Raw genomic sequence first — 23,130 nt, 5'->3', positions numbered from 1 at the left:
TATACTTATAACTCACTTATTTTGCAACTAGAAGTCTGTACCTCTTAATCTCTCTCATGTATTTCTTTCTGTTCAGGGACATTTTAATTCACAAAATCATTGAATTACCCAAAAGCAGATTCTGAAGACCTGTAAACAGAATTCTGAACACACAGAGAGCTTGCTAAATTAAAGATGCTTACTACCTAAGACTGTTTTTTTAAAGCTATAGAATTTCCTTGTTTAAATTTAGATTTCATATAGATGATGTATAGATAAGAACAATGCCTCACATTTGCTTAAATTTCCAGAGCTTTCAAAGCCCTTAGACGTATACTGCTGCTGTAAATCCTCACATAAACGCTATGAGAACTGTTTTTCATTTCACAGACCAGGAATTTGCAGCTTAGAAGCGGAGCCATTTGCTCATGGAAACCTGGTAGAAAATGGCTGAGGCTTAGACCCAGGAGCCCTACTTGTTGGCACTAAGCTAGCCCTACCAAAAGCCTCTCCAGAAATAAGCAGAAACATGTGAACTTATTAGGGAAATCCCTTTTATTAACCAACTGAGCCAGCAGGGAAGCCTGAATATGCCCTAGGTATCCCCATTTCTCCCATTCTCCTCTTCAAAACCACCTTCCTAGGTCTGCAGCCCAGCCTATCCTCCTAAAGTTAAGTTTGGATTATGTCACTTTCTTCCCCCAGCATCTGTTAGCACCACACAGCCTACAAAATGAATTCAGGTTCCATAGGTTGGCAACCAATTCCTCTGCCTCAGCTCCCATCCACTTCTCTGACCCTCTTTCCCATTCAGTATGGTGTTTCTTGTTCCTTATATTCTAATCAAGCAGACCAGGATACTACCACCTGACACCCCAGCAGGGCCTGACCTAGGGTAAGGTGGGCTACAAAGACATCAAAGATGTCTTGGTGTCACCAGACATCAAAGAACTCAATCGTCAAGATAAACGTTTCAATGAAGTATTTTAAAACATGAACGCAAAAATTGAAAAATATAAAAATTTTAAATAAAACCGCGTCATGTTACTGGTTTTTCCTCTTTTTTTCCCCAGACTCCAAAACGCTTCAGCAGAGTACTGTTTCAGACCCAAAGTGACTTTCCACTTGGGTACTTTAAAATACTTCCCAAGAGTTAGTTCTCACACCCCTTTCCACATCAGTTTCTTCCTTCTCTTCTTGAATGCCTCAGCATTTATCTACAGCGCTCTTCTGCCTGGAAAACCTATTTCCTTTAGTAACTGGTTGTACTCTGACGGGAATTTGAATCATCTGAGTTCCTCGGTGCCTTCCCAAACCACAGTGGGCACTCAGCTGCTCTTTGCTTAACACAGAAATCACAATCCTCAATTGGCCGGCTGTGGGGCTGAGCAGAGAAGGAACTCAGATATATTTTGTTTGGTCCAGAGTGTTTTTAAAAAACTGGATTAGTTATCAAGATCGAAAAATCAGGATATTTTACATTAAAAAAAAAAAAAAACAAACCTCTGTCATTTTTTGAAAATACTCAGAAAATCTAGTCTTGCAGCATACCCGAGGGAATTTGGAGCCCAGTGACTCTGCCTTGAGAGTTCTCTCCAGTTCACTCGCTGCCTCCTGCCCGTTTCACTCCCTGATACTGCCTGCCAGCCCTAGCTTGAGCTTGAGCCTCCAGACCTGAAGGAACAAGTACGCTGGATAAAACCCATCTGCCGGGTCCACCTGTTCTTTCCGGGAGAATAAATTTCCTCACCGTCCTTTCTAGGCTTGCAGAGGAGCTCAAGGAAGCAGCTCACGTTTCTAACCCACAAACTTCCCACAACCCGTGAAACTTGCAAGGCCCTCCAAACACCATTTCTGCCCCGCCCTTTGCGCCCGGGTCCCCTCCCTGCACCAGCCCCTCCCTCCCTCACCCACCCCCGGCGCTCGGGAACTCGGGGCGGGTCCCCGGCCCCCAGCTCAGCCTTCTGCCCCAGGGCCGGGGCGCTGGAGCTCGCCCACGGCCGCACTGGGCATGCTCAGAGGCGCCCGCGGAGGCAGCCTCGCTTCGCAGGCGCTCGCACTCGGCGGCGGGCGGGCGGGCTCGCGGCTGCAGCTGGAGCTCCAGCGCCCGGAGTTGGAGTTGCCGGGAGTTTCCCCCCCAACCCCTCCCTCCTCGCGCGCGGCAGCAGGAGCCGGCGCGGGAGGCGCGAGCGGCGGCCAGCCAGCACCCGAGCAGGCAGAGCTCGTCCGGAGCCCCGAGCCCGGTACGGGGCAGTTCCCGGGGAGGAGCCTCGTGGGCTGGGACGCGTGCGGCGCACTGGCACTGCCTGGGCACAAACCGCGCTGCAAGGTAGGGCCGGGGCTTGGGGAACCGGGCAGAGGCCAGGCCGGGGCTGGGGGGTGCGGCTGCAGCAGCCGTGGCTTTTGGAGCGCCCGGCGCGCTGTCTGATGCGTGTGGCCAGGTCTGGGACCCCGCTGCGCGGGGACGGGAGTAGGCAGGCGCCCAGGGAGATGCTTTCAAGTTGGCGGGCGGCGGGAGAGGGTGCTGCGTGCTGGGATGCAGCTGCTTTGTGAGCACCGAGCGGGACTCGGGTCCCTGGTTCCCCCCACCCCCGCCCCCAGCACCGCCAAACCTGGGACCCAGTGTGCGGGCAGGGCTGGGCAAGCCGCAGAGCGGAGCAGTTTGCTTCGAGAAAGTTGAGGAGAGAACCCTTCTTTTCTCACTGTCCCCGCGGTAGCATGGTCCCGGGTGTGCCGCCGCGAGGCCCCCACTGTGGAGGAGCTGAGTGGAGCCGCTGCGCTCCAGGTCTAAGTTCCTCCACCCCCGACTGAAACCCACGAATCACCCAGATCTTCGCTTTCCTGGCTAGCTTCTTATAGTAAAATCATTCCTGCCAAAACTGAGGTAGACTGTTTGGGAGGGCATGGCTCTCTGCCTCCAAGACCCTTAGCGGGGCGACGCCTCCTCCTCAACCTTAGACGTGGCCAAGGGCGTCGGGTCCCCAGTGAGCGCTTATGGTGCGCACTGAATGGAGCCGCACACACATGGCGGGGAACGTGGCTTAGGGGGATGGCCCGATTTTTCCTCTAGCCTTTTTTTAGCTTTTGAACACTCCACCAACCCCACCGGTTCATCTTCGCTGAGGACCGGACCTGGAGGGGAGGGCCAGGTGGAGAGCATGGGCTGACATGCTATCCTTAGGACAGGATGCCTCGGTTGTATTTGGCTTGGGCTCCAGCCCCAGGGACTTTATAAGGAACCCGCCCCTCTTTCAGTGATTCTTCTTCAGGGACCTGGTGGGAAGGGATAAGGGTGGTGGGTCCCCAAGAATATCTGTTCCATCCTATCATCTCCTAAAACTGCGTTCCAGGCGACCGCAGGACCCTGAAACTGGCCGTGCTATAGATTAGAACAGTGTGGAGGATGCTGACGGTTCCTCCTAGCTCCACTGATCTCACTTCTTGTTTTGAGTTTTGGGGTTTTGCCTGCACACGAGTCAGAGCTGCTCTGTCATAACCTGGGGGGTGGAGGAGCCTCAGCCTGGCAGTGAGCCGCTTTTCGCCTCCAAGGCTGCTAGTGGGACTTGGTCCAGAAATGATTATGCAGGCTAGAAATATGCCTCTTTTTTTCCTCTCTCTTTTGGCTGAACACCTTGGCTGTTGGGTTTGTGTGTTAAGTTCTTAAAGGAGAACCCACACACTGTTCAAGTCCCATGTTTTAGGGGTTCACCATTTCTGCTACAGGCTCTTCTCTTCGCTTTTTTCCTGATGTGGGGGTGGGGGGCGGTGGTGGTGAAGGAATCTGCTTTGGGGCAGATTGCCAAATGTGGAAGTCACCTGGTGTTGGTACACGGGTTCTAGAAATAGGTCTGAGGTCAAATTTTAGGTTTCAGCCGGATTACTGTGCAGACTGACAAACTGTTAGTCACTGTGAACTTCAGTTTTCTCTTCTGTCAAAGGGGGAATAATAGTGGCCTTCACTCCTTTCATTGCAGGTTGTCGTGAAACTTGGGAATAATGGGCATAAAAAGTGCTAAGAAAACTTGAAAGCACCGTATATGTCTTCCTGTGACTGGTCTGTTTACCCAGTGTCTTGGAATTAACTAATCCTTTTAATTAGGACAAGCCACCTCAGCCTTCTCCCCTCACCCACTCCTCACCAAAAGGTTTGGTTTCTCAGGTCTTTGAAATCACTATCTTCTTTTTTTCCCTCTCTTGCCTTAAATCTATCTCCCTTTTGATTTAAAGAGTCGACGCTCCAGTTCTCATATTTATCGGAAGGAAGCAGCATGGTGTAGATTAGGAGATGGGGGTGCCTTATCAATGTTCAGAGTCCTGGGCTCCAGAACTGGCATGTAAACCAGGCCCCAGTTTGAGAACCGAGGTTGATTCTGAAGGAGTCAGCAGACCCTGGGCTGGAGCTCTGACTTGGTCTCTTAACAGTGACCTTGAACTAAGGACTCAACCCCTGATCAGTGGCATCAGTCTGTGAGATTGAGGGCCAGTGCTGATCAGAGGCAAAAACAGGTGAGATTGCTTCTCACTCAGTTAATAAGGGTTTAATCAGGTTCCTGACCCCCTCCTCCCAGGTGTGTTGTCATCCTAGGGCAGCGGTTCTCAAAGAGGAGCACCAGAGTCCCCTGGAAGGCTTGTTAAGCCACTGCTCCTGGGCTGCTATGCCATTGCCGGAGCCTCCCTGGGTCCAGGGTGAAGGGAAGGGGTCATCTCAAAAGTCTGCCTCTCTAACTAGTTGCAGATGATGCCTGTGCTGCTGTTCCAGGGGCCATGCAAGAGAGGTGAGGTTTATTCTGAAACACCATTATTTTAATATGTCATCTGTAGAGGCAGGGTTTCTTTGGGGCGTTTTGTGAACTTGGCTCAAGCATTTTCTATTTCAGATACCTCTGCCACTTCCCATTGTCCAGTTTTAGGTAAATCTGATCGCTCTTCAAATGAATGATTTTTACATAAAAGACCCCTTCTTTTCATACTGTAAAATACTTAGCCTCTGGTTTCCAGGCCACTCTTGGATAGACTCATGTTGGTGACCTTGATATTGATAAATCCAGCAAATACCCGATTTCCTTTCTTTGAGGATCTCAGACATTTGTGGTTGCAAGGAGGCTGCAAGAAGTTCTGGCAACTTGAACCTGAAGATTAGAGAACAGGCGAATCACTTATGAGCAAGATTAAAAAGGATTTTCTCTGTGGTGTCTTCTCTGAAGGGACAACTTACCCAGGCCTTGGGGGCAGGTGACATGTCCTGTGGTGGTCAGATCTGCTGAAGGCCTCCCATTTCTTCTGGAAGATGATGGTGCTGGTAGCAACTGAGGGAGACTACCTTTCACTCTCTGAGATTGGGGATGCCAGCTTTAAGGGGCAATGGTGCAGTATCAGTATTACGCTGTGTGATTGAGCTGGTAATCCAGCACTCTTTGGGCACACCCCAATGTTAAACTCATCTCCTTGTTCCCCATGCTATGGTCCTGGGCTGACATTTCACCATGACTTAGGATGGCCCAGGTTGTGGCCTTGAATTTTAGCTGCTTTTGTGTCAGAGAGGCTTCGGGAATCTGCTGGAGTCAGGGAGAGTCCTGAGAAGACATTCAAGGGCAGGAATAAGGTTTGTGTAACACCCAAATGAACTGTGTGTCTGAGGGGGGTTAGCACTTGAACCAGTTCTTACGTTGCGGTGCCAAATGAAGTCCCAGCTGACCATCCGGCTTTATCTCAGCTTTCCATTTGTACTTTGTTTTAGTTTTAACATGATTAGCACTAGAGAAACCTATCAGTAAATCAGAAACCTATTCAAAAAGTCAAGTGTACCACTTAGTGTTTTAATAGATAAAACTGCAAGGCCCATGCTTGTCTTCCTGACCGTAATCAGCACTCAATAAAGACACAGTCTTTAGCCTGTAATTTTTTAGATCTGTTAATTGCTAATATGAATGGTTTCTTCTACTTCACACGAGTAGGGAACATTTCTGTTTTTCAAATTCTCTTCCATAACGTGATGTTTATATTTTGGCAGTTACCCCTACTTTTTGCTGGAGGATTTCTTTTCAGTGTGGCGGAAGCTTCTTATCACTGTTGCTCACTTCTCTCAGCACATGACTACTTGATATCTTTGCACCCTAGTCCAAGTCTGCTGTGAGACCATCATTTTGATACTTGATTTCTTTTTAATCTCCAGGGCTGTTGTCGCTGGGTCCTAGAAAGCCTGTGGTCTGTTCCTGGAAGGCTCTTCTCAACCATCCTGAAGGATGCTTTTAAACTGACACTCAAGATTATTCCACACTAGCTCATTTCTAAGATCCAATTTTTTTTTCCTTTTCACGTTTCATCATTTTCCAATTTCAAAACTCCAGATGGGTCTGAAAAATTATAAACACATTCAATGTATGGTTTCTTTCTTCTCTTACTATAAGCTGGCATGTTAATAAAGACTAATGGTGAATGGCATCTCAAGACAATTTTGGTTCCTGACCTAGGTAGAAAATGTGATTTCTGCTGTCCAGCTGATGAAATTGAGCAGCCATTGAATTGGTTCGGCAGTTCTCAGAGTATCGGGAAGAAAAGACTGTTGGGTGGTATTAATAGGTGGGTTTTTGTAAAGGGCGCATCAATTTGGGTGGTTTTTCCCTCTGCAAAGGTTCTCAACATGTGCATCATTGTATCAAAGGCTCTGAAAAGTACTGCACTAAACCATATCACGGAGAAGGCAGTGGCACCCACTCCAGCCCTCTTGCCTGGCAAACCCCATGGACGGAGGAGCCTGGTAGGCTGCAGTCCATGGGGTTGCTAGGAGTCAGACACGACTGAGTGACTTCACTTTCCCTTTTCACTTTCATGCATTGGAGAAGGAAATGGCAACCCACTCCAGTGTTCTTGCCTGGAGAATCCCAGGAACGGGGGAGCCTGGTGGGCTGCCGTCTCTGGGGTCACACAGAGTCGGACACGACAGAAGCAATTTAGCAGCAGCAGCGAACCATATCAACATCAGAGAACTTGGTTCTATTTATCCAGTGAGACTTTTCCCAGAGCATTTTTGAGGTTATGTGTATATCTTCCAGGACTCCTTTACTGCATCGGCACATTCCAGCAGTTCTAAAGCATCGTTTAACACCGCCTGTAGGTGGGTGGTTTCACCTGGTCTATCCCTAAAATATCAAGTCATCAATAAATTATGGATATTAATTGGTGCATGAATTCTACAGATGATTCCTGTTTATTTCAGAGTAGCGAGAAGCTATTTTAGCTGTGGTGGCTGAAGAAGCTTCTATGGAGGAGCTCGACTGTGAAACTGCTGGAACTGAAGGGTAGCACTTTTATGAAGAGGAGAAGGAGCATTTTAGGTTGGTGGTGTCAGGGAGTAGGGGGGTGAAATTGTACTTGTGTCTGCATGTAAATAGTTTTCAGAGCACATAAGAACTCTTAAGGGCTGTGCCTAGCCCAGAGTGAGACCACTGGAACCTGTGGCGGAGGTCAAAGAATCTGTCAAGTTCTTTCTTGATTCTGTAAGTTCACTGAGGTAGCAGATGAGTTCTTGTGACCACAGGCAAGCTTGTTGTTGGTAAAGCAGAAGGGCCTAGCACTCATGTTGAAAGCAACTAGAGGTTCATAGGACAGAAAGGGAGAAATTTTTCCTAGGCTTTCTGAGAATGGTGGTTCAAGATGCAGAGGGATTAATTCAAATATAAATCCAACTGAAGAGGGAATCTTGACTGGAGCTTCAAAAATAAGCAAGAAGAAAGAGCTCTTACAACTCAGTAAGAAGGCAAATGTTGTTTACTCACTATGTCTGACTCTCTTGCAACTCCATGGACTGTAGCCCACTAGGTTCCTTTGTCCATGGGATTTCCCAGGCAAGAATACTGGAGTGGGTTGCCATTTCCTCTTCCAGGGATCTTCCTGACCCAGGGATTGAACGTGCGTCTCCTGCATTAGCAGGCAGATTCTTTACCAGTGAGCCACCAGTGAAGCCAGAAAGGCAAATAACCCAATTTATAAAGGGACAAAGGATTTAAATATTCTTTTTTTCCCCCTCAGGTGCGATACACAAATGGCCAATAAGGAGAGGAAAAGATGCTCAACATTATTAGTCATTGGAGGAACACAAATTGAAACCTCAGTGAGGTACCACTTCACACCCATCGGGATGGCTATGATCAAAAAGATGTATAATAACAACTATTGGTTAAGGATATGGAGAAATCAGAACCCTCCCACATTACATTGTTGATGGGAATGGAAAATAGTGCAACTGCTTTGGAAAACAGGCAGTTCCTCAAAATGTTAAACATCAGGGTATCTCATGGCCAGTTCTCCTCCTTGGTATATTCCCAAGAGAATAGAAAACATATTTCATGCAGACATTTATACACAAAGGTTCATGATAGCAATATTCATAATAGCCCCAAAGTGGAAACACCAGATGTCCACCAACTGATAAATGAATAAACAAAATCCAAATGATGGAATACTATTCATCTATAAACAGAAATTTGATTTATGCTTCAACACAGATGAACCTTGAGAGCATGTTATATGAAAAAAGCCAGACACAAAAGGCCACATATTCTTTGATTTCATTATTAAATGTCCAGAAGAGGCAAATCCAAAGGGATAAAAAGTTACATTAGTGGCTGCCAGGGGCTGGGAGTGGCTGTTGATGGGCATGGAATTTCTTTTGGGAGTGATGAAAACATTCCGGGATGGTTGGACAACTTTGAATACGTTAAAACTACTGAATTGTATACTTTAAAAGGGTAAATTTTGCAGTGTGTAAATATCGCAAGAGAAAAAAAAGCAAGAATGCCACTGTGGGTAAAGTGAAAGGAGAATAATAAGAAAAAGGTGGTGAGGGAGATGCAGGAATAGGCTATCCGTTTCAGGCCAGGTTTTCTGCTCTTGGAAAAAATAAGACGTACCTAGATAATTTCTCTCTCTTTGTTTGTCTTTGAATCTTCTGGGATTTTTCTGTTATTCTTTCATCCCAGAGTCCTTCCTCTGAATTAAAAGGTTGTACTCCAAGTTGTTCCTGAGTCAGTGGGATAGTTTTCATGGCTAATTCCCTGTGATCTTTAGATAAAGGGGCGTGTTTGTGGCAACAAAGAAGACTAAGTCGATGTTTAGGCTTTTTTGTCATGATCCACTGGAGAACAATGGACAGGTCCAACCAGGCAGCTTATGTTTATCTTTTCCCTTAAGACTGGACTGTGATAAATGTTTTAGCATCATCTTCTAAGTGGTTGTGGAACTGTGTCAAGACTACCCTTAAAAAAAAAAAAAAACTGTATTAAACAGGGTTCACATGGCACTTAGCACTGTAACTAAAAAGGGGGTCCAGTTGGTTGCTGCTCAAAAGCCAGTAAAGAGGCAAGGTTGGTAGAAAGGAAAGTTTGCCTCATGTTGGATGCTGGCAACCTGGAGTGGGGTGAGGCAGTAGTGGGGAGGGAGGCCAGCTGCCTAAACCAGTGGGCTAGAGCTTTTATAGGCTGAGGGAGGGGGCTGCATGCAGGAACCACATAGTCAGCTCTGACAGTCATCTTGAAATTGTCATCGGTGGTCTGACCAGCATCATCTTGATTGTTTAAAAGTACAGTTAATCTGTAGTCACAGGGTCTGTTTCCATTTCTTGAGGCCAGTTCTCAGAATTGTGGCAGTTCGTGTATGGATGTGAGAGTTGGACTATAAAGAAAGCTGAGCGCCGAAGAATTGATGCTTTTTGACTGTGGTGCTGGAGAAGAGTATTGAGAGTCCCTTGAACTGCAAGGAGATCCAGCCAGTCCATTCTAAAGAAGATCAGTTCTGAATATTCATTGGAAGGACTGATGTTGAAGCTGAAACTCCAATACTTTGGCCACCTGATGTGAAGAGCTGACTCATTTGAAAAGACCCTGATTTTGGGAAAGATTGAAGGCAGGAGAAGGGGATGACAGATGATGAGATGTTTGGATGGCATCACCGACTCAATGGATATGAGTTTGGGTAAACTCCAGGAGTTGGTGATGGACAGGGAGGCCTGGCATACTGTGGTCCATGGGGTCGCAAAGAGTCGGACACGACTGAGCGACTGAACTGATGTCATGGCTACAGTCTGACCATCATGTACTTAACTTCTCCACCTGGTGGGAGTTTTGGTGTCTATCTCACAGCTCAGGATATGGCTCAGAATGTTGTCTATAGCCGTTGATAAGGAACTAAAGTTCCTTAACTAGCTCAATGACTAGTATTATTTGCTCTCCTTTGACTGTTTTCCTTTGTTTCTGCATGTTCTCACTGCTCTGATGAAGCTTATTCTTTGGCTAAAGCTTTTCCACAGACAGACGGTAGGCGGAGGACAAGGGGGACAAGAACCATAGGGTCCTGCTCCATTGCAGCACCGCACAAGCGCCGGGGTATTTGGGTCCAAGAGCTGTGATGCAGTGGAACATTGTCCCCTCTGATGGAGACTGTTTCTCACCTCTTTAATCTAGTGTGCTGTAGCTTACCTGCACTCTCCAGCTCATAGACAAGGAGCACCTCGGGATCTTATTAAGATGCTGATTCTGATTCGGTAGGGGTTGGGGTCAGGGATTTTGCACTTAAAACAAACTCCCACTGATGCAGGTGTTGCTGGTCCATGGACCATTGTGAGTCGAAGCTGATAGAGCATGAAGATGGCATCAGAGTGGGACAGAGCTGAATGTGAAATATGGCTCCACCATTAATTTGCTGTGGGAACTTGAGCAAGATAATTAACATCTGAGCCACAGCTTTCTTACCTATAAGATCAGAGCGAGATCTAGCTCGTAGAAAAGTAACTGATATACAGCTAGACTGTTAAATGTTTGTTGCCTTCTCCTTCCCATAAGGGCTACGGTACCCATGATTGGGACTAAGGAAAAATTATATGCAAGAAAGCCAAGGGCTTCCAAGACCAGCGCTCCAAGGAGGATTTGTGTGGGTGGGGGCGGGGTGGCAGAGAGAGGCTGTAGAGGAATGGGGTACGAGTCTAGTCCTCAGAACAACGTTAAATTGCTTATTATCAGATTACTGTTGTTTTGGTAAAGTCAGTGTATTGGTCACAGTCGACTCTGGCTGACGTTCAGTCAAGGTGTTGGGTCTTGATTCTGCGTTCATAGAACTGGTGTTTGTTTTTTGTTTTTGGGTTTTTTTTTTCCGACCAGAAAGGCACTCCTGAGCGGCTCAGGGGTGGTCAGTTTTCTTGGTGTGGGTGTCTCTGCCCATCCTTCCCTCGTCCCACTCACTGATGTTCATCGTTCATGTAGATGGGAGGAAATGAAGGGACCTAAAGTGCACACGCCTGTTGAGGTTCATTCACAATAGAAGTGAACATTTCAGGGATCAGGTTGAAAATATTTGCTCTGTTGTTGGCTTTAGAGATTCTGCGAATTTCATTAGTTTATCTTCTGTGAATCTCTTAAACTCTGGGCAGGTTCAGTTGAATTAGGTGAATGGGGAACACCCGAAGAGGAAGAATTGAGAGCTAAGTCCTGGCCCCAGCTGTAATTCTCCCATCCCGAGCCTGTGTCACTGCCCTCCCTGAGCCTCAGTCTCCCCTGCTGCTCTTTGGAACCAATCCTTCCTGGCTAGCCTGCCTCCTGGGCTTGGTTTGAGGCTCAGATGAACAGCACCTAGAGGAGGGCATTTGTGCTCTAAGACGATGGGCCTCTGTAAAATGATGACTGTCATTCAGTAGCGCTGGCTTGGGGAATGGCGTCCTCTTGGGGTTACATAAGGTGAGCCGTGGCCTGTTAACTTTTGTTCTGTGTCTGTCTCCTTTGTCATCATCCCAAGGGGGAGGAAATAAGAGCATGTGTTTACCTTTGAGTTAAGTTGATGGCTCCTTTTCGCTTTCCTCTGGGGAAGAAATTACACGCAAATAGTTTGTAAGATTCTAACAAAACCGAAAGTGCAGGGACTCAAACTAGCGTCCAATCTTCACAGCCTGAAATTCGCCACTTTCCTAAGGATGGTGATTTTGCCCTATCTCACCTTGTTTGGCTGTTTTGTGGATTGGCAGGTGTGGGTCTTGAATGTCTGATGGCTCTGAAGGAAAGGGCCACTTCGTTAAAGAGCCAGGGCTGAGTGTTTAAACTGGTCCTGCACCAACAGCAAGCAATCAAAGATAAGGTATTCAGGTTGAAGCTGAATACATTAGGCTTCATAGGCACGACTCTGTCCTTCCCAAGGCAGAAGTGGAAATGATCTGATTTCTGAGGCCAGTGAATACATGTTATACTCTATTCACCTTTCATAACTACTGTTGGTCAGAGAGGGTAGATATGAGCAAGCTGATCTTTGTTTTTAGACTTCCTAGGAATATGTTGCCTGATAGAGTCTAAGGTGACAGCTAGCAGTATTTAGTGGTTGAGAAGTTAATATTAAATTATTGAAGAATTTAATCATTCCTATCATTAAGTAGCAGTGAGGAGCTAGGCATAGAGAGCTGGGTGTTCCTGAAGTAAGTCCTTTTAAAATTAAATTCTTATGCAACCATAACAGTAGTTTAAAAAGTAAGTCGAGGGTAGAAATTTGGTGCTTATATATAGAGCTCAGTGCTAAGAAAGTGGACATTTCTCCCAGTGTCATCCACTGGAAAATGAGACTTTCTCCTTTTAATTAGATCCTTTTCTGACCTTGCCAACCAAATATCCCTTGGTCTATCTGGTTGATTTTTTTAAAAATGAAACCTGGAATGCTGAACTCAGGCACCTTATTTATGAACAGCCTTGCTTTCAAACTCCCTTGGACTGTGAACTCCTCCAGAGGCCAGGATCTTCATTGTTTTATCTCTGAGGCTTCGTGCGTCTAGCATGTAGGAGAGAATCAATAAAAATAGGTTGCGCTGGTCAGCTGTTTTCTTCTGGGATTCCCCCTTCCTGTCTAGTGGATTAATTTTCCTGACCATACGTATTTGATTAGCATTTCCCTAGAGGTCCTTGTGTGCTACCATGGTGCATGGTTGTAAGCACTTAATATAGTGATGCCTTTCATCCTCCCAGCAGCTCTCAAAGGTAGATGCTATTAGTTATCCTTATTTGACAGTTGAATAAACTGAGGCCAAGAAAGGTCATGTTGATACCAGCCAGGGTTCTTGGTCTTCCTTAATCAATAGAAATTGATCTGAGGCCAGACAGGAAATTGAGGCAAGGCTTTATTGGGGCCCCTGCTGAAACAGGAGGGATTGAAAAGAAGTAAACAGGTTCCCTTGCCTGCTCCCTGAGCAGGGTGAGCTAGCTGGTTTTTATATGGGGTAAGAGTAGGGGTGTGTCCAGGGGTCGGGCTGGAGGAGTGACTTAGGTGGTTTGCCCATCCCTTTGGTGGTGCTGAGTGCAAGGGGCGTGTGCAGTACCCTGCTTTTGCTTGACACTCTAGTTTTGCTCCTTACACCTTATTTTTGCTCCCAGCTCTTCAGAAGTAGCAGTTGGATTTTTGTGTTTTTTTTTGTATCTTGTCCATAAATTTGCCCCTACTGAGCATGCAAGCAGTAATATTTTTAGTCCCTTCAAGTTTCTCTGTATTTTGTTGTTTGAGGAGACATTTGTCCAGGTGCATGGACTGCAGCAAAGTGTCCCGGGTCCAAGCCCATCTCGATGTGATTTGTGTAAGACCTGAAGCTGCCATGTAGAGAGCTGGAAGTGAACCAGACAAGCGGCTAAGCTTCAGGAGACGCCCCTCTCCTCGCTACTCAGTGCTCCACGTTATCTTTCTTTCCCTTCCAATGGCTTTCCTGAGCATTGCAGAGAAATGAGGGCAGACACACCTTCTTTCCACCTCCTTTCTCCCCCACCTCCATTGTCCTCTGCCCTTTCCTGCCCACTCCCTTGTTCCAGGAAAACGTGACCCTGAGTTTGGAAAATAGAATAGCAGGTGCAGCACCATGACCCACTGGTATGGGCCCAGCCCTGGGGGGAGGCCATTCACACAGGGGTTGTCAGAATGAACCCCCTTTACCTGGGCGAGGCTGTGACCTCCAGTCTTGGGCCTCTCACTCCTTTACATGCACGTGAATCACCTATTAAGGCACAGATTCTGATTCACTGGGACCGAGGCAGGGCCTGGAATTTTCTCACAGGCTTCTAGGAGTGTTGATGCTGCTGGTCCTTGGCCCAAGGCTCTAAAGGAGCCCCGAGTCTGTGAGAGGCCACGCCTGCTATTCTAAGCACTGTCCTGCCTGTTGCTGCTGTGCTATGATCAGTCCTGCCCGACCCTTTGTGACCCCTTGGACTGTAGCTCGCTAGGCTTCTCTGACCATGGGGTTCTCCAGACAAGAACACTGGAGTGGGCCGCCATTTCCTTCTCCAGTCTTGCCTGAAACAGGCCTGATTCCTAACCTGGGATTCAGAGGAGACTGAAGACATATATAGAGAGACCCACCAAAACTGTAAGTCTCATGAAGGCAGAAACTTAAGACAGAATGAGAGCGAAACTGGGAGTGAAGGAGATTTGATGCTTCCAGAGGGAAACGTGTATCATTTCCAAATGTGACCTGAAAAGTGTCTCTTACAATAGAAAGCTTATTATGGAGCAACTCTAGTGATCCAGCAGTGAGAAGAGTACAGTAATTCCTGTTTGAGTTGATTGAAAATTCACAAAGAACCCATGCTGCTGCTGCTGCTGCTAAGTCACTTCAGTTGTGTCCAACTCTGTGTGACCCCACAGACGGCAGCCCACCAGGCTCCCCCATCCCTGGGATTCTCCAGGCAAGAACACTGGAGTGGGTTGCCATTTCCTTCTCCAATGCATGAAAGTGAAAAGTGAAAGGTAACCTATGCTACTGGCCCCTAAAACTCTGGACAGTAACCCTCCCCCACAGCTCCTCAAAGTCTCCCTGAGTCTCCCCAGGTTCCCCCTGCTTTCTAACTGTGTCTGCTATGGTATGCGCCACAGTCCTGGGAACCAATGTTGGGATACCACTCCTATGAGTACAAATTGCTCTCATTATATCTCGTTGGAGTCTCATAATTTCCCAGCTGTTTTTATCAGTGATTCATGAGACCCAGGGAATCAAACTCCCTCAGAACCACAGGCTCACAAGTGACAGAGCTGGGAGCAGGCATGGTGAGGGTGCGTGGCCTGGTGTCTCTTGATCTTATCCAACCTGACTGCTTAGATAAATCTATACCATAAGATAACTAAATCAGTTTGCCCTGTTTGGTTTTGCATAGGAGGAGGCATCCAGGTGGGTTTGCTTTTTAAAGAAAATGGTTTAAGTTTAACTTACAGAAAGAAGCCCAGACTTAGCCCAGCTAAGTCGCTTCAGTTGTATCCGACTCTGTGCGACCCCAGAGGCGGCAGCCCACCAGGCTCCTCCGTCCATGGGGATTTTCCAGGCAAGAGTACTGGAGTGGGGTGCCATCGCCTTCTCCTGGTGATGCACATATGTGTGCATTTCTAGTATTTGTGTATGTGGGTGTATATGTAATTCCTGGGTCATTTGATGAAAATGTTTTCCTTTAGTTCCAATCTCTTGCTTATTTTTCAATTGTGTTGTTCATCTATGAACAGTCCTTGAAATCTATACTGACAGAAATTACCTGTCAATGAGATCAGATTATTAGGTTCTCAGACGTAACTTCTGGAGATCCCCTCCAGATTTGAACAGGCACTTCACAGAAGAGGATATCCAAATGCCGAATACATAGGCAAAGACACTAAGCTTCCTACAGTGATGAGAGAACTGCAGATTAAAACCATGAGAGACCTCTATACAGCATCAGAAGAGCTAAGAATAATGTGACTTACCAAACTAAGTATTGGCAAGAATGTGGAGCCATGGAACTCTCACACTAGATGGAACTATAAATTGGAAAGGCCATATTGGAAAACTGGCTGTATCTACTAAAGGCACAAAATTGATGCAGCCAGAACACTGTGCTGATGGCGAAGCTCTGGTTTCCACCTGATCAGGTTGTAGACTCTAGGATCTGCCTGGGTCCCCTGCCTGGTGGGGGTTGGGAAGGGAAGGGAGAACTCAAGAGTCAGGCTTCAGGGCAACTGTGTTTCCAAACATGATTCCTGGGGCCCTGCTGTTCAGAGGAGCAGCGGAGGGCCTTCTGGTGTCCTACCCAGATGGATAGTCTGACCTGTAGGCTGTTCTTCCTCCCTCATGGCTGGCAAGCAGCCACCTAGGAAATCCTCTAAGACATGTTCATGAATGATGTCACTGTGGGAAACTTTATTCTATGTAATAAGTCTTTCTCCAAATGGGCACTTAGAGAAGATCTGACCAGAAGAGGCAGAATGTTGCTGAATGCTTTAATAATATTCATTCATTCTCGATCTTAAAATTCACCCATTAGTTTTATCTGAACTAGAGTGGGTTAATGGCTTTGGTGTGTAATAGAGACCTTCAGAAATGATTCCTGAAAAGAGTGCCTGGGGGAGGATGCTTTCCGATAGACCCTGGGGCACCCAGCCAGCCCTGAGATGTGAAGGGCCTGGAAGAGACATGATAATATGCTTAGCCATCCCAGAAGCTTGTTCTCGCCCCTCTTGGCTTATGGACCCCAACAAGCCATCCCCTGTTCACTGAGCTCATGGATGTTGTCTAAAAGTTGAATATATTGAACAAGAAGCTGCAACCTGTTTTCTTGTCTCAAAGCAGTAGAGACTGCACAGTAGAATGGTTTTCTCTGTTTGATGGTTCTTCATTTTTAGCACCTTAGATCCTGCACAGCGTTGGTTTTCAGGGCAAAACCCTGGGCTGTGGGTAATCCGATAACCAAAACCATTTCCTAAACAAATTAGAATTTGCTTTCATTCATAGTCACCCAGATTTCCCTGGATAAAATGAGGCATCTTACACTGTTGTTACAGTGTTACTCTTATACTGTTGGTGGGAATGCAAACTAGTACAGCCACTATGGAGAACAGTGTGCAGATTCCTTAAAAAAACTGGAAATAGAACTGCCTTATGACCCAGCAATCCCACTGCTGTGCATATACACCGAGGAAACCAGAATTGAAAGAGACACATGTACCCCAATGTTCACTGCAGCACTGTTTATAATAGCCAGAACATGGAAACAACCTAGACGTCCATCAGCAGATGAATGGATAAGAAAGCTGTGGTATATATACACAATAGAGTATTACTCAGCCATTAAAAAGAATACATTTGAATCAGTTCTAATGTGGTGGGTGAAACTGGAGCCTATTATACAGAGTGAAGTAAGCCAGAAAGAAAAACACCAATACAGTATACTAACGCTTATATATGGAATTTAGAAAGATGGTAACGATAATCCTGCATGCGAGACAGCAAAAGAGACACAGATGTATAGAACAATCTTTTGGACTCTGAGGGAGAGGGAGAGGGTGGGATGATTTGGGAGAATGGCATTGAAACATGTATAATATCATATATGAAACAAATTGCCAGTCCAGGTTCGATGCATGATACTGGATGCTTGGGGCTGGTGCACTGAGATGACCCAGAGGGATGGTACGGGGAGGGGAGGAGTGTTCAGGATGGGGAGCACATGTATACCTGTGGCGGATTCATGTTGATGTATGGCAAAACCAATACAATATTGTAAAGTAATTAACCTCCAATTTAAATAAATTTATATTAAAAAATAAATAAAATGAGGTGTCTGAGAAAGAAATGTGAGGACATTTTAGTGGAAACCTGCCCTGGTAAGCTACTCGTTTTCCTATCACATTTAATTCCTGTAGAGTATTCTAGAGCAGGTGTGAAGAGCCAGGTGTTGCTGCCGTCCCTTGGTGGCTGAATACCTGATGCAGCCTCTTTACCTCTTTCCCCAGCAGATTATGTGACCCCATGCACGCGTGCAGGTTGAACACCTCAGTTCTGGACTTGGCTGAGGGATGTCTGAACTTATTATTTGCCTCCTGCCAAGAGAAAGGAACTTACAAGCAGTGCTTTGTGTTTTGAATTTTACAGTGCGCTGAGTAAACACAAGTAATTCATTGTGATGGGAGGAGTGAAAAGGTTTGCCACGTCTTTTGTTTTCTGAGTGGGTGTAACTAAATGACTAGTTCCTGGATGTGTTCCTAGGATGTAGGTAGGTCACAGTCTCTGGCAGAGCGACAGTGAACATTTCTCACCTGTGTTATCTTACAGTTGCAAGTGCCTAATGTTCTTTTTATCCTGAAATGTTTTCATCGAAGTTTTTCTGTTTTGATTTGTTTTAATATGCCTCTTGATTTGGTAATAAGGAGCTCACTTTGGTAAACACCTGTGGCTTTTTAATTCTCTTATATTAGAGATGAGGGCATTGAGGCCATACGGTTCTACCATGAATCAGGAGTAAACCAAGGACTGTTAATTTCTGTCTTTTGTTCCTCAGCTTGTTGTGATTTTCTAGAACTGTAAACTATTTCTAAGAGGCTTTGTTTTAAAATCTAGCAGTCAGTTTAAGGTCATTCTCACCTAGTAGTTGTGTTTCCTTGGCTTTATGGTAACCAAAGCTTTAAAATGGTCCAGTACAAAGAGAAAATCAAGCCATGACTTTGTCTTGTTCTAAAATTAATATGGTGATTTATAGCTCTATAAATAATATTTATCAAATTTGACCGTATTATTTATATGTATGAGTAAATAATTTTGAAGTGTACCAGTATTTTATGTCTGTCCACTTGGAGGAGATTGTATCGGTGTTGAAACGCACAGCCCTTTCTCTGTCATCTTGGTCTTTGTGAGGGATGAACCCTTGGACTCACAATTTTTCACTCTGAGTTTGTGTAGGAAATCAGGATGTGTCTAATTATCTTATAGGGTGTCAGGAAATTCTCAGTAGCAGTTGATTTAGATCCACTTCAATTAAAAATAAAAAGCACATCATATATCAACACGAGTTTTGTTTTTTTTCTTTTAAAGAAGAGACTGGAGTCCCTGAATCAGATAAGCAATTTCAGAGCATGTGGGGATTACTGCTTTAAAGGTTCAGGACGAACGGATAAGAACTGACCGCATCTGCCAGTCTTCATGTACCCTGGTATATTGATGCTGTCTGTAACTGGTGATCTGTGATCTCTCTATTTCCCTTTAAAAGCTGTCTGTTTAACATCAGTTCTCTCTTCTCCTGCCCAACTCAGTGAGCATTTCTTCTTTTCTGTGCTGCCTTTAGAGCTGACCCTCTCCAGCTGAAGAACCTTTGATGCAACAGCGTCTTATTCTCAACTCAGTGTCTCAAAGAGTCATGATTAACTGGCAGATATTGGCTTCAAAAAAGAGCAAGACACTAGTACTTAGAATCCACAGGGCGTATGGAGTAAGAGTTAGTAAGTGTGCTAAGAGGAGAGTTGGAAAGCATGTTGAACCAGGCTCCCCTAGTGAGTTGACGAGTACCCTGGCTTCCTTTGCCCATTTGGCTGCCCCATGATATGGAACAACAGGCTGGTTCCAAATAGGGAAAGGAGTACGTCAAGGCTGTATATTGTCACCCTGCTTATTTAACTTCTATGCAGAGTACATCATGAGAAACGCTGGGCTGGAAGAAGCACAAGCTGGAATCAAGATTGCCAGGAGAAATATCAATAACCTTAGATGTGCAGATGACACCACCCTTATGGCAGAAAGTGAAGAACTAAAAAGCCTCTTGATGACAGTGAAAGAGGAGAGTGAAAAAGTTGGTTTCAAGCTCAACATTCAGAAAACGAAGATCATGGCATCTGGTCCCATCACTTCATGGCAAATAGATGGGGAAACAGTGGCTGACTTTCTCTTTTGGGGCTCCAAAATCACTGCAGATGGTGATTGCAGCCATGAAATTAAAAGATGCTTACTCCTTGAAAGGAAAGTTATGACCAACCTAGACAGCATATTAAAAAGCAGACATTACTTTGCCAACAAAGTCTGTCTTTGCCAAAGGTCTGTCTAGTCAAGGCTATGGTTTTTCCAGTGGTCATGTATGGATGTGAGAGTTGGACTGTGAAGAAAGCTGAGCGCTGAAGAATTGATGCTTTTGAACTGTGGTGTTGGAGAAGACTCTTGAGAGTCCCTTGGACTGCAAGGAGATCCAACCAGTCCATCCTAAAGGAGATCAGTCCTGGGTGTTCATTGGGAGGACTGATGCTGAAGCTGAAACTCCAATACTTTGGCCACTTCATGTGAAGAGCTGACTCATTTGAAAAGATCCTGATGCTGGGAGGGATTGGGGGCAGGAGGAGAAGGGGATGACAGAGGATGAGATGGCTGGATGGCATCACTGACTCAATGGACATGGGTTTGGGTGGACTCCGGGAGTTGGTGATGGACAGGGAGGCCTGGTGTGCTGTGGTTCATGGGATTACAGAGTCGGACGTGACTGAACTGAACTGTCCTCCTTTTCCCCCATCTGTGGGGTGGGGTGCTGCCTTGGGTGCTGAGCTCAGACAGGCACAGAAGACTGGTCTTTGTGCTGAGGCATGTTGAGCTTTGCTTCTCTATTGGCCGCCTTCATCCTTTCCCAGCTTTTTCTCTTGGATGTCACTTGACACTGTTTTGAATGGCATGAAGTACCATGGGAGCATCATTCATTTCCATTCTTCTGTCCTTAAAGTGTCCTTCTCTTGCGGTCATTCTTCAGATCCAGCCACCTCTTTGACATCTTCTGTGACCATTAAACGTGTACTCTAAGGCAGAGTTGGTCTTCTACTCCTCTGCCATATACTTAGTGTGTTCAAGTGTGATTATTTGCTTGCGTGTATAGACTGAACATTTGAGGGATAGGACTGTGGCTTGTACATCTTGTATCTTTAATATATTGCCTGGTATATGATAGGTACCCGGAAGAGGACGGATGGATGGGTGGATGGAGCACATTTGAAGAGAACTCTTGAAAAGGGAGAGAGAATAACAGTTTTAGGTGGGATACATGGGAAAAACTTCATGTGAGGACAAGAGAGTTGTGTATGCTACATAGCTACTGAAAAGATGTATCTATAGCTGAGGATAGAAATATGTGCTATGGAGAATGAGCTGTGCCATTTATTTTTCAGAGGATAAACCAAGTAATTCGCAAGAGCTGACACTGCAGTCATTTGACTTTCCTTCTTGAAAGCTCTGGGATCTTTATTGAAAGATCCGGTTTCTTATGTGTAAAATGATATCCTACAAGGTAGGTTCTATTATTAATGTGAGGATCAATTGAGACTTTCAAAAAGGGCTTTCAAAGGGCTCAACACCCTGCCTTGTCTGTAGTGAGGGCTCGGTAGGGTAGATGGTAGCTCCCGCTGTTACCATTGGCCTTTGGTGTGTGATGGAATTGAGGTGCCTGTTAGAAATGTTCTCCCACTCCCTGAATAAGAAGTTTAGGTTCTTATTAGTTACCACAAAATGTATGTCCAGGTCTTAGGATTCACTGGAAATGGGATTATGTAATTTCTTTTCTCTTCCTACTTATTTAGTACTTCTTTTTAGAAAGGAAAGCACCTATCAGTTTATTAGGAAAGCACTTGCTTCTAAAGCAAATTTTTCATGCAGGGCATTCATGGGATTCTTTCTAGTTGTTAAAAAATTCTTTCTAGTTATTAAAAAATAATGCATGTATATATCTATATTATGGGCAAAAAATACAATTCTGTTCTTTCCTGCAGTTCTGGAGAGCAGGGGACATGCATGGCTGTTTCTATTTTGGTTCAGAAGCAAGGTGTGTGGTCTGGGCAGCTTGATTTTGGTTGATGAATGTCATTGTATGTGTACATTTCTGCCACCACAATTGAAGATACATTTAGAAATCAGTGGTAGGAGTTTCTAATAGTGCTTACACAATCATTCGTACATTCATTTCCTATTCTGCTTACTGCTGCTTTTCTCACCTGTCTTTTAGTTCTGGATCCAACAATTATTACTATTTTTTCCCCTTAATATTCTTAGGAGCTAATACAGTTACCAGTGATGAAGACTCTGCATGTACCTCTGAACCACTTTTTCTAGAACATTTTACAGCCTATCTGTTGCTGTTTGGGTATGTGGCCACTTTTACTTGTTGCCTAATATCGGTCAGTCCTGTTGTAGTGAATTTCTGAGCAAACGAGAAATGGATGCGAAGGCGCCAGGTACACACATCAGGTGATATGGATCCCCCATCCTTTCTCTCTAATTCTCTCTCTCGAAATCCAAAGTGCGCTTAAAACTCTCCTAACCCATTGGGTGGCAAGACCTCCCTTGAGCAAGAGTCTATTTATATTCTTCACTTACCTCCTTTAGTGTGGTTATTTGTAAGTTTTAGTGTGGAAGTATTATTGTTCTTGAGTATGAGGTACTGACCTCCACTCTTCAGAGAGCATAAAGTACATATTACATTTCTAAAATGCCAGAATTTTTGCTTTCCAAAATACTTTTAGCCCTATGGATTTGGATAAGAGATGAGGACCTATAATATTTTTATCAGGGCTTCCCTGGTGGCTCAGACAGTAAAGAATCTGCCTGCAGTGCAAGAGACCTGGGTTTGATCCCTGAGTCAGGAAGATTCGCTGGAGAAGGGAGTGGCAACCCACTCCAGTATTCTTGCCTGGAGAGGAGTATTCTTGCATGGATAGAGGAGCCTGCCAGGCTATAGTCCATGGGCTTGCAAAGATTTGAGAATGACTGAGCAACTAATACTTTCACAATATTTTATCAGCCTTTTTTTTTTTTTTTTAGTTGACAACCTTCCCTTGATATTGTCCCATTGTCACTATCTTTATGTGATATGCAAATGAGGATCTTCCTTGCCTGTCATTCAAGCAACGTTTCCTGAGTTGCTATGGGTTGGACTCTGTGCTAAAAATGGGGAAGAATAAAGTATTGGCTCTCTTTGCCCTGGAGAAGCTCAGTTGTTGTTGTTGTTCAGTTGCTAAGTCATGTCTAACTCTTTGTGACCCCTTGGACTGCAGCACGCCAGGCTCCTCTGTCCTCCACTATCTCCCAGAGTTTGCTCAAATTTATGTCTGTTGAGTTGGTGATGCTTTCTAATTATCTCATCCTCTGTCTCTCCCTTCTTCTCCTGCTCTCAATCCTTCCCAGCATCAGGGTCTTTCCCAGTGAGTTGGCTCTTTGCTTCAGATGGCCAAAGTATTGGAGCTTTAGCTTTAGCATCAGTCCTTCCAATGAATATCAGGGATTCTCCTTTGAATATTCATTGGAAAGAGGAGCTCAGAGACTCTTGATAACGTAGAAAGTGCTATACTAGCCAGTCTGTGAGTTCCTGGCTATGGTAGGATAATCACAGCCAG

General features: G+C 45.4%; 1 protein-coding gene across 3 annotated transcripts in view; it reads left to right on the top strand.

Annotated features, from left to right (window-relative positions):
• The first annotated feature begins 2,145 nt into the window (after nucleotides 1-2,145).
• STXBP6 (syntaxin binding protein 6) overlaps nucleotides 2,146-23,130 on the top strand; it is a 269,178-nt gene continuing 248,193 nt past the window's right edge. Inside the window, exons 1-2 of one of the 3 annotated variants that reach the window (XM_060401441.1) lie at nucleotides 2,146-2,308; nucleotides 7,196-7,313. In XM_060401441.1, the coding sequence (XP_060257424.1) occupies nucleotides 7,289-7,313 (25 nt within the window). In that variant the 5' untranslated portion in view covers nucleotides 2,146-2,308; nucleotides 7,196-7,288. The remainder of the gene's footprint in view (nucleotides 2,309-7,195; nucleotides 7,314-23,130) is intronic. The other 2 variants (XM_042235279.2, XM_027957218.3) reach the window with 2 other exon arrangements.

Source organism: Ovis aries, chromosome 18 (genome assembly GCF_016772045.2).
Source record: "Ovis aries strain OAR_USU_Benz2616 breed Rambouillet chromosome 18, ARS-UI_Ramb_v3.0, whole genome shotgun sequence".
Taxonomy (NCBI): Eukaryota; Metazoa; Chordata; class Mammalia; order Artiodactyla; family Bovidae; genus Ovis; species Ovis aries.
Note: the sequence above shows the minus strand (reverse complement) of the source record. Positions and strands in the feature narration are given on the sequence as shown.